This window comes from Athene cunicularia (genome assembly GCF_003259725.1).
Source record: "Athene cunicularia isolate RWA chromosome 1 unlocalized genomic scaffold, athCun1 chr1_part2, whole genome shotgun sequence".
Classification (NCBI taxonomy): Eukaryota; Metazoa; Chordata; class Aves; order Strigiformes; family Strigidae; genus Athene; species Athene cunicularia.
The window spans coordinates 17,960,604-17,972,738 of NW_020799092.1; the positions used below are offsets into that span (position 1 = coordinate 17,960,604).

The 12,135-nt window shown below is 42.1% G+C and overlaps 1 protein-coding gene across 1 annotated transcript in view; it reads left to right on the plus strand.

The window, feature by feature from the left end:
• Window positions 1-12,135, plus strand: part of TBXAS1 (thromboxane A synthase 1) — a 231,656-nt gene that overhangs the window by 93,170 nt on the left and 126,351 nt on the right. The window contains exon 4 of the mRNA XM_026840998.1: window positions 9,594-9,690. Within this exon, the coding sequence (XP_026696799.1) occupies window positions 9,594-9,690 (97 nt within the window). The remainder of the gene's footprint in view (window positions 1-9,593; window positions 9,691-12,135) is intronic.

The window sequence follows — 12,135 nt, forward strand, 5'->3', positions numbered from 1 at the left end:
CATTCCCAGGAGCTCAGTAGGTGGTTACTATCCTTTTTTTCTTTGTTTCAACTTTTATTTTTTTAAAGGCGGATCAGGAAAGAAAAGCAAGTCCCAGTGACTGTCCCCCTCGTGGCCACCCTGGCAGACCTTTACTTGTCTGAGTAAGGCTGTCCAGTGTTGGCTGGGATCTGTGTGTTATTGCATGCAAACCAGATTAATGGGTTGCCCATTCCTTGCCACTTATGAAACCCTGCTTTCATTGGCTTAAACTTAAGATATCTTCAGGCTGGTAGCCATGACCAAGTCAGTGTCTTGTTTCTTGTTTCTTACTCAACAAAACAGTGTATGCATGTGTACTTATGAAAATCTCAATTTGGCTGCAAAAAATCAGTATATTGAGTCCTATCTATGAAGAATTAATATTTTCTAATATTAAGACAGCATGTGTCTGCATTAACATAGAGCAAAGGAACAAAAAGAGATGGTGTGCAATATATTGTCACTCTCTCATTGATTTAAGATCAAAATGCCAGTAAGAAGGAGTAGACTGAAAGAAAATTATGTATATGTTTATTTTTAACACATGCAAAAATAAAATATTGTATCATCCAGTACTGCTGATTGTATTTACAGGAGGCACATGAGCTGTCTTGCCTATGAAGAAATCGAAGATAAAGTGCAGAATTAAAACAAACAGAAACAGCGTACTGATTTTGAATATCTGTGTTCTCAATGACTCTTTTGAAGATATGTATGAGGACATGACTTTTCAGCAGATACAGATACTCAGTGTTTTCTGAAAGACTTTTCTTTCCTTCAGGGCTAAAATGGCTAACCAAAACTGGAGATGTCGAAAACTCTAGTTGTACTTGAGTCGTCCTGGCCATGATACGTAAAGAATATGCAAGCTGAAGGTTGCAGAAATGCAGATTTATAGATGGCTTTTCTTGGTACCCTGTTGCCAAGTCTCAGGGAGGTAAAATAATACAAACCTCAATTTTATCACGGTCAGAAATGCTTTATGAGAAGCAGAAGTCAGATCACGCAGGTTTTGTTTCAGTCATCTTGAAATGTGTTTGCTTATATGTTTAGTGATGGACGTATGTGTAACTAGCAACTTTATTACACTTGTGGTTTTATTATAGTCGACCTGTTTTATAGCTTGCTGTATCTTGCAGTGTCGTAGTGTCGCAAATTATATTTAAATCCTTTGACCTCTTTCTTGTTTCATTTTCTCCATATGGTTGCACATATGCTCTCTTCTTTTTGTCCTTTGTCCCCAGATTTTTCTTGCAGCCTGCACCACGACACGTGCACGTTCTGCAGCTTTCTGGGACACTGAGGATCCTCCTTGGCTTCATGGCCACCCGTTTGGATGGGTCCCCCCTGCTTTGCTGAAGGCAGCCCTGCACTGTATGACCCTCTTCTACGTTTTCTCTCAGCTTTATTATTTGATGTAGCATCCCAGTCGTATCCCTCATATTCTTTAAGTGCAGTGCTGTCTCCATTTATCTTGTACAAAATGGCTGTAGCCCTGCTAAGGTAATACGGCCTGTTGTTTCCCAGAAATTGCTTACCTGTCTGTCAAGAGAAGCTGCTTAGAGCTTCTGACTAGAAAGCAGGATAAGCACTGAGCAGATCCCTCTCCCTCCCTTATGTGGAAAAAATAAGATGGAGAAAAGCCTGCCCTTGTTTAGCCCAAGTAACATTGTTTGCTTATCCTCCTCAGCCATCTTGTATCCTTGTTTTTTTTTCAATGCACTGATAAAAATAAGTAGCACTGCTGAATATAAATAATAGACTCATACAAATCCATACAAATGAACAGTGTGTAGATGGTAGCAAGTGAAGTTAGGAGACACAGAAAGCTTGCTATCTCCCAGATGTAGCCTTACCTAGAAATAGTAATTCAGTGTTCTGGAAATAGTAACCTGATGGTTTTTCTCTCAGGGTATGGCAAAGGAGTACTCTGGTAGTGAATTGGGTGCAAAGAGACTGAGATGAGACTGCTCTCACGCCATGTCTCGCAAACCCACAGGAAGGCTGGGCACAGAAATATGCTGAAACCCACAGGAAACGTCTGCTGCACCATCACATGAGGTCAGTCAGGCATACTGTGCTTTAACGAGCACAGACAAAACAAGCTTTGGTGAAAATGTCACAGTCTAAACACGGGTAACAAAACACAGATTAATACAGTCCAAGCTTGGTGGGAAACACCATGGGAAAAGATTAAGAAACCTTCTTCTGGCACTCTTGCCGAGGTGAAGAGCTATGAGCGCTTTCAGTGTCAGCCAGTAGCAATAGCGCCGCATACCCAGGCAGGAGGAGCAACTGGTTTCTTATTAATATCACAGTGCTTCTCATTTCCAGGAGCATCCTATAAAAGCAGTACCCTATTTACAGCTTTCATTTCGCATTAATGAAGTGGAATACTGATGTAGCTAATCAGCGCTAGCGGTATGATGCAAGCACGTGGAGCGGTGGTGGCGGTGGTGGCAATCATCTTAGCCCAGTTGCCAGGATAAAAATAACCCCCACCAGCCCTGGGAAGAGGCGGCTCCCCAGCTGCGGAGGAGCACAGCTCAGGACCCTGCAGCTCCACGCTGTCCTGGCGCCAGGCTTCTCCTGCAGCCCACCTGAGCAAGAAAAAAAACCCTGATTTTGTTATCCCTGTCTGTCCCCTTTGCTGCTTTTCTTCCCAACCCCTGAATGTGGGCATGAGATTTTGTACTTCCACTTGTATCTGGACGCAGTTTTCCTCAGAAAACCAAATGGACATAGATTACCAAATACGATTGTATAATTTAGAGGTGGTGTGTTTTTTTTTTTTCTCTCCATGGCACTTTGTGAGCTTAATTTAATCCCTGTCATTCCTTATATGTGGGTAAATGTCATCTACTTCATTTCATGAATGAATTAACACAGCCATGCAGCGTCTGCGTCTCCTGCACTGCTCACTTGGAAGGGGGAAGGGATTAGTAAATATGTGTGACACCCTCAAGTTGCTAAACCCCAGCTGGGGTTAGAGATGCCCAGAAATAGATCTTGTTTGCACCCTGGTGTGAGGTCCTTGAAAGACTCTACCAGCTCTGTACCTTGCAATGGCCCCAATCCGCCCTCCTTATTGTCAACCCTAAATGTATTACTTCCGTACGGCTAGTCTCTTACTGCACCTGACAAGGGAGGAGCTCCTTTAAAAATAGCTGTGCTTTTAGTGGTGGGGAGAATATAAATAATCCCAGAATTTTCTTCCTTTTTTTAATACTTCCTTAAGCATGTCAGAAAACAGAGGTCTTTTGGCAAGGTGCAAGTTTGAGATAGTGCAGAGGTTCTTGGTATGTAGAAGATAGCATTTTTAATCCTGGGTATGTGGACAAAGAGGTGGATGCATAGCAATACAGAGCAGTGCAGAAAGTGTGCACGAGTGTCTGGGCATCTGGTTACATGATATTTTTAATACAGTCAGGAATTAAATTAATAGTTCTATGTGCTTATTTTAAATCTTTCATGGCATGAAAAGAAGCGTAGTTCATCGAAAAAGGAAATGAGGAACAATTTATTCTTAAATAGAAATCACTGTGGCCATGTCTTCGTTTTCATGAATTTACACAATGGGTTGGATTAGTCTCCGGCTGAGGCATGTGTGTTGGCAGAGCTGTGCTTTGAAACTTTTCTCTGTGCTTGAGACTGCTCAGTGCTACCAGGGCTTCATTTTCATGTGCAATAAATTCACCTGTTTCTAGGATGTTGTGGGTTTTTTTGTGTTTGTTTGTTTGTTTTCTTAAGTGATAATGTACATTTTTCAGTTCTCTAATCTGGAGATACTCAGCTTGTCAGTGCTTTATAAAAATAGTCCGGGAGGGCACCCTGCCAGCTAGAGTCACAGCCTGGGATGCAGGAGAAGTGGCACAGGAGTTAGCTCCCAACTTTCCAGCAGACTTCCCCCTGCCTGAAGAAAGCCAGTGTGGGATTTCCAGGTGTGCATGGCAGCTGAGGAGCTCTGTTCCCACAGGGAATCAGAACCCATAGGTGATTGCTGGCAATTCCCGGCTTCTCCCCTACCTACCTGTGCACTAGTCCCTCAGATGGACAATGGAGGGTGGTTGTTTTCCCCACTGCTTGTCGCTCCTTCTTATTCAAATTGTGGACCCCACAGGCCTAGAATAAGCCTTCTACTTATGTATAACTCATGCTAAATTAGGTCCTGGGGACCTTGGAGGCCTCTAGCTGCTAATATATCACAAATAATAATGGGACTCACAGTACCTGACAGTTTTTTGTCCCCTCCTTTCCTTTCCTCTCAACCCAAAGTAACCCTTTCTGTGAAGACTGTGTTTGGGCTTTGCAGCTGTTTGTGACATATCGCTTAGTCCTACAGAGTCTGAATTGCCTGCAAGAGCTGGAAGGGGACAGTGCTCATGATAAATCAATTTGCTGACCTCTGAAATAATTAAGCAAGTAATGCCAGGCTTCAGTCCTATTTTAAACAAGCAGTGCACTCTTCATTTTTGCGTTTCTTTGCCTGAAGTGAATGGTTGTCTCTAAACAAAAGAGACAGAGTGATCGAGGAACTTTTGTTTTGAGGAAATGTCTCCTAAGAAAATTAACCTTTTCTCTTGTATCTCTGTGTCTTGGCATACCTCTCTTCCCGCCCCCCCCTTTTTTTTTTGTTCTTTCTTCTTTGCTCTTTCCTGAAGAAGATAATAAAATCTTATATTTTCATTTAGCTTTCCAGATGATCTTTGTGTACTTTACCAGACTGCAGCATAGAAAAGAAAGCCTTGTTTATTGCCTAACAGCATATACGTGCTTTATGATTAATGCGATGTGTTTGTAATACATGGGACTGATAATAGATAGGGAGATCAAAGCCTTCTGTGAATTGACAGCAGCACTATAAACAAGGTGAAAGGGTTGCAGGTGTTTCCCACACGGGTGTTATACAAAAACATATGGCCCTTTGCCATGATGTACTGTGCGCACACTCCATCTTTTCCTGCAGAGTAAGGCAATGTTGCTGTGAGCTTTGCTCTGAGAGCACATCCATGGCTCAGGACCCGGGGGGGTGCTGTCAGCAGCAGATGACTGTGCAGGGTGGCCAGAGCGAGCTTGGGGGCACACAAAGGATAATGCTAAATTGATCCTTCAAATTAGAAGTAGCTGACTGATCTGCTACATTGCCTGAGAACAGAAATCTGCATTCCCGGGGGGGAAAGGGAGATGATGTGCTTGGGTGTTGCAGGAGGGGCTGGGCAGTCCAATGTGCCTCTTGTCTCATGCTCCTACCTCAGCCTGTAGTTGGACTTGGCAGGCATCTCTTACCTCCATGGGATAAATTTTGCAGCCATGGCCATGGCAGGCACTAGGTCCAGGCTGAGATGCTCAGGACACATCTCTGTAGAAAACAATGGTGGTGCATGTGCAAAATAGCAGAAATCATTGCTGGGTTGCTGCTTATTCTTGTGGATAAAAGGTGCATTTATTTAATGACTAAATCATTGCAAAGAGAACTGCAACATCTTGGGTGAAACCTGAACACAAGGCAGAAGTCTCTGTCCTTTTCATAATTGACATGAGTGGTGCTTATCTGCTCTTACAAACCAAACTGCTGCAGTTGAGTGTGTTGGGCATTTGTAGCCTCTTCAGTTATTAAAACACTCTGGATGCAGATTAACTTCCTTTGTTCAATATACTAAATATACGCATATACTCAATACGTAACACCCTTCTTGACCTGTGAGCCCTTTGATAAACATGACTGCCTTTGCCACAATTTCTGGGAGTGGATCCATGCCCTCAGTTGAACACTTCAAGCACAGGGCTGCCCACTTCTGCACTGGCAGCCTGCTGGGGCGCTGGCTCATCATCCACCCTTTGGTCTGCTGGAGGGAGCTAACGCTGACCTCACACTGTTGGTGTACGGGTGCCAGGCCTTTCCTGCCTCACCTTCTCGGTGGAGCTAATGCTGCTGGTCTAAAAATGTGCATTTTTTACTCTGTTTCAGAGCACCGCAGCTTAAACTGAAATTTAATAGACATTACTCCAACAACATAACTTAAATAACTGAGGCCTCATCTACACAGGAAAATTACATTCATATGTGGGTCATGAAATTTATTTTTACTGGTATGCAGTGTTACAACAGATTGTCATGTGGACAGAATTGAATTGCTCCGAGGACACCATACTACATTCACATTCTTGTTTCTCTGCAGGACTGATCTAGATAGTCCCGAGCATTTGCATTATACCCTGAATGCCCTACATGAAAATATTACGAAGGGTTGGGTCAAGCAGTGTAATGGTACTGTATCACTGTAGTTAAAGGTAGGAGTTTTGTGTGTGGACAAGACCTGTGAAAAGATTAACCTAGAGAAAGTTAATAAAAAGTGCTGTCCTAAATTATTCATGAATCTATTTATAATGCACTTGCCAGGAGGCTTTTGTTTTTCTCAAACTCTTATTTATTAAAATCTGACAAGAATATCGGGTTTCATTCAATAATAAATCTATGTGAGACTGGTGATATCCACATGTAGTAATACAGAATCAAAATGAAGTTACAAGGCAGGGCTGAATATGTTATTTACTTGGGATGAATAGATTATTGTTCAGGAGGATTTTATCTTTTACTTCCTATTTTAGAACATGTAAAAAAAGCCCAAACCTAGCTGGGAGATATCCTCTTCATTTGTGATGGAGGCCTTGATCCTGCAAAGGATTTAAGATACGTTAAAACTCAGTTAAGCATCATGGCTTTGCAGGTTCTGGACCTATGTTTGCTAAATGAAGTAGCTCAGATGATCTTCTTTCATGCTTAGTTCTTCTTGTCCCTTTTCCTTAACTTCAGGGGAAAATCATGGAAGTCATGCTCCTAGCCTGTGGATTTTGGCTTCCAAAGCATGTCCATACACATTCTCTTCTTTTTGTGTCCTAGAAAAGGTTAGAAAGATTATATACAGAAGGGAGGAGAATGGAAAAAAAAAAAAAAAACCACAAAAAAAACCCAAACAAACCACCACAGGAAGAGAGCTTTTACTGTTTGGGATACAATAAAAGATGATAGTTTGTGTGTGCTTTACAGCAGTCATTCCTTAAAAACTGGCAGAACTTTGCTTAAAAATCAATTTAAGATTTTTTTTCAGTATTTTCAATTTATTAAATTTAGGGGACTTTTCCCTTCCTTCTCTGCCCTTATTTCTAAATGGATAAAGGAAAAATAGGTGTCTATAGATAGAAAGTTAGAGTAGGGTAAATAAAAAAGAAAGCTTAGCTGTGGAAGCAGAGCTGGAAGTTGATGTGACTGGTCTGAGTTGGAGGATGATGAATAGATTTGTTTGCATAAGCTTGGCCTGTGAGTCCCTTTCTCATAAAAGCAGCTTGAGTAGGAGATGCTCCTGTCCCAAATTTTAGTCCTGAATGCTTTCCAGCACAAAGTGCGCTGTGACATAAGAACTCCAACTGTGAGTCCTGTCCTGTTATTCCAGTGGACTGAAGCTGGAGCTCTGCAACTTCCCAAATTTTAAGTAAACTAGAAGTGTGTCTCTCTCACACACACACATATGTGCTTTGCATGATGTATCATGTGATGCCTCGTGGTGGCCAGAGTTAAGCTATCTGGGTAGACATAATCAGCTTCTGATTCAGATTTGGAATCTGATGTTAGGGATTTAGTCCCTGTGAAAAACTGTGTGTTGGAGGATCATCAGCTGCCAACCATTAAAGGAGACAAGGAACTCAATAAACTTGGGAGAGGGGAAGAGAAGAGCAAGGTGTGAGTGGTCAGTATTCATGGTTGATCGTCCCAGAAAGGTTGGGAGCAGCACAGGTCTTCACCTTGGGAGCTTGCTTTCCCTCTCTGATGCCAGAGAAATTGCATAAAGTACATGCAGAAGGGGCATGTAGGGCATCATCGCCTTTTGCCAAAGACTCTGATCAAAGCACTCTTTAAAATGAGGCCTCAGCTCTTTCTTATGGACCTGTTAGGATTCTGAACAAAAGTTTGACCATTAACAGGCAACTCCCTTGCTGTGGTTTAGCAAACTGGGAGAGGCGAAAAAGATTTCTTTTAATAGGCTGTACCACCTGTATCTGAGATTCAAGTGGAGCCTGTGTGTTGGATTTGGGAAACAACAGTTCCCTCTGGAAACCCACCAGGAAGAAAATTATTTTCTTGTTCTTCTCTGCCATTTGTTTGTTATGAGTTTTGGTGATATGGGGGTCAAGGTGGACTCTGAAACCCTGCTTTGGAATCAAGGTATTTGTCTGACTTGTTTGCCCTTGGTGAAATCAGTGCTGCTGCAGCTTCATTGCCATGGGAACCTCCAGTTACTAAATTTAATTCAGCCCAGGGTTTGCTTGTCTGTTCTGTTGCTGCAGTGTAGATAGGTGATAAGCAATGTATTGATACTAAGCTATATCATACCAAAATGATTAGGCATCGATGTTACCACAGTATTGCAGCATCTGTGGTGTTGCTCTTCCGTTCTGCTGAGCTGACTGGCCCTCCTGTGCCTGCTGCCAGCCTCCTCTTCCTCTCTCCTGGCAGAGCAAAGGGAGTGCTGCCTGCATAAGTCTTTCTGGTCCAGCAGTCAGCAAAGGTAGGGACTGCAGGCAACCTTTGCTTGCTGGTGGTACTTCTTCCTTCCCCTGCAGAGCAGCTGAGCATGGAGTGCCTGTGAGCCTTGGGGGGAACGCTGCTGGAGAAGGGAGCTCTGCACCCCTAGGAGTCGTGGGGTTGGGGTGGGTCCCAGTACCTCTGCACCATCTACAATGGTGTGACATCCCCCAAGGACAAACCCAGGCTCCACAACATCAGATTAAACTGGGAAGAGGGAGACAGAGGGTGTATAAGCAGAGAGAAACCCCTGTCACCCAGTCTTCTTCTAAAGTTCTATTAATTCCTTTATACTTGGTGATCCTTTTTCTTTTCCTTTTTTTTTTTTTTTTTTTTTTTTTTTTTTTTTTTTTTTTTTTTTTATTTTTTTTTTTTTTTATTTTTTCTTTTTTTCCTATTGGTGTTATGTAAGATTTAGATGGTGTCTGTTAGGCAGTTATGTTCATGGTAACGCAGAGCCTGGGGTCTGAGAAGCACTCAGTGCCAGTGCTAGTAGAAGTGGTGAGTGTGCCTTTACAGCAGCTGCCCTGGGGGCACTTCTGGAAGGGCTCATTGTAGACAGGGATTTGCCATGGAAAGACATTTTATGTGGCTAACTGCAGGATAATCGATTTTGTAAGTCTTTCATGACTGTATGGGTTGTTGGTTTCTGATGTTTTGCCTCTCTGTAGTTTAGTTTAGTGATGTTACATCACTTTGTACAGAAATCATAGTGAGCATAGAGTGTGTAAACCTCTACATTGAAATGTTGGGTGAGTATTGATTAATCAGTAAAAGGTTTTAAGATGTTTCCTTTAAATTCCAGGACTATGCATCTTAATTTAATAGTTGAGAGGGATGGGGAAAGATACTGCTTTACCCAAGGGAATATAATTTCTGTGATATTTGTTCATGGCAAGTATTTTCAAGCCAAAGAGGTATTTTAGGGAAGGAAACACTTCTCTGGTTGTCATTATGCGCTAAAATGACTCTCTACTTTATTTCTTTGTAGGTATTACATTGGTCGCCAGATGTTTGTGGTGGTCTCCACACCAGAGATGATCAAGCAAATTTTAGTGACAAACTTCAGTAACTTCACCAACAGAACTGTAAGTAGATGAAAAGGCTGGCTTTGTGGATGGAGTTGGTAGTACTGCTAATTTGAGCTCAGACTAAAGCGACTATAAGGGAGCTGGAGACAGGGGAAAAAGTACATGGTTCAGTAAGACTTAAAGCTATATAAACTCAGTGTATACATTCAGTCAAAGTCTCTTGTTACCAGGACACTGTGAGGATGAAAGAGAATGTTCTTAAAAGAGCTGCACTGCACTTTTGAATTGAGGCACCAGGTGGATGCTGAGGAGAGGGGGTTTCAGTTTCCAGTTTTGCCACAGACCTCCTGTGAAATCCTGGGGAAGTCACTCACTAGCTCTCTTCCTTGGTTCTCAAACTGTAACAGTACTATTTGCTTTCTCTGGCCCACCATCTGTTTTGTGGTTTTAGGCTTTCTAGGGCAGGAGCAGGCTGCTTGGGACAGGGACATGCCTCCCACAGCTAACGTATGTTGCTTTGTCATACAATGACTCTGAAAATAATAAATAGCAAAGAATGAAGTTGGAGTTAGCAAGGACTTACACATATGCTGTTGGTTACATGCTTATATGTTAAAAAGCTCTTTTTCAAGTACTGGTTAGAACAAATAATGAAGGAGGAATGGCTAGAGGGATAGTAAGGATTTCCAGCAGTTCCTCAGCATTTTGCAAGGAAATACTGTCACTGTGACCACACGCTGCCTCAGTGCCATCCATTCCCTGCTTCCTCCTGGCCTCTTTGTATGCTCAAACCTGCTCAAATAAACTCACATGTGTTCAGAAGGGTTGTTTGTGCCCTCAGGAAAAAGTTCATCTCTCATCAGCTGTCTGTCTCCTCTGCCCCTCCAATCCTCTCTGCAACCAGATAGTCTGTTTGCAGACTGCTTGTCTCCTTTGCTCGCTTCTTTTGCTACATGAGGTTCATCTTGTGACTACCTGTGTCTTATTAAATAACCACTTGTACCAGTTGTCCTCCATTCTGCCTGTAATTCATTTCTGAATGGAAGAATCCCAGTGTGCAAACTTTAGTTAGAAGTTGTGTATAACGAGGGTCTTTTCCACATTTTTTCTGTATTTGAAAGAATTTCCCACCCCTTCCCATCTTCCACCCCCATGCAGGAACCCAGTTTCTTCCTGTTTTTAACTTTCCCATTATTTTCTCCTGTATATTTAATAGGACTAGACTGTAACCACTATTCATAGCAGTAGCTGGTGCCCAAATAACACCTCTATGAAATTAGAGAGCATTCCTTTAAGGGTAGATTCAGATACTCATTCTGCTCTTATTTTTTGTCAGCCTCATCATTTGACTATATCTGTCTGTGCATTGTCACCCTTCTTATTTGGCAAAACTTTTCTTTCTCTCCAGGCATTTATGGTCAGAGGTTTATCTCTCTTGTGGTTGTACATCCATCTGTCATGCTCTGTAACATTTGTGTGCCTTTCTAAAAGGAGGTAGGTCAGGTCACTATAGCCAGTCTCTCTCACTCCCTCTTTTTCTTCATCAGGGATCTGTTAGGTATAGCTGTATGTGCAGGTTCATATCTTGCCCTTATCACTTGACTGTCCCCTGAACCATTTGTGGCTTTTCTGCACTACATCCTGCTTTATGAATGAAGAACTGAGGCACAGACTGAGTGACATCCCTGCCGCTAACCAGAAAGCCTGTGGCAGATGAGAAAATTTAACTCCTACCCCTCTCTAACAAAATGAACAGCTTCCCCCCTGTGCACTGTTGCTATTTCTGGCTTGCTTAATGCCCACGAGTCTAATTCAAATGAACTTGCTTCATCTTACATGCTTTTATCTGCTTGTTCCATGATCTTCTCACACAGCTGCAATCTTTGAGCGTTGTTATTTCTCACTTTCCACTTTGTTCCCCCTCTTCCACCCATTGCTTTTCACTTACTGAAGATAATCAGCCTTCTGTTTCTGGATACTTCCACATCTAACTTGGAAATATTTTTCCCCTCTTGAATTTTCATACTGGAAGCTGCCTCTCCTCTTTAATTCACAGTCAGCTCTCTCGATGAAGTTTTTCACTATCCTGTACACTAAGGATTCTGTATGAAAATAAATAATGCTGGATGGTAGGCAACGAAGGCCAGTGGAATTTATTCAGCTGTGATTTTGGTTGTATGTGAATAATAGTTGAAAGGTGAGAGTGAAAAAGCACTTTCCAAGTAACAGAATACTTTCTTCTGATATTGACTGAATAAATGTCATTTTAAGACTTCCAATAGAGTTGCTTCTGTTTATGTCTTTAAAAATTACTCAAAGCAATCTCTTCTACTTTAAGTGAGGGTTTATATTTGCCAGTGGAGAATTCAAAATGCAAAATAGATCCCCCTATCTTATGTTACCCATTCCTTCCCAAACTTATCTACTGATGATTGTTTACAGAATTGGCTTTGGAGTTAGTGCTGTGCACAAAGCTAGGCTAATATCATTCAGTCCAGACAT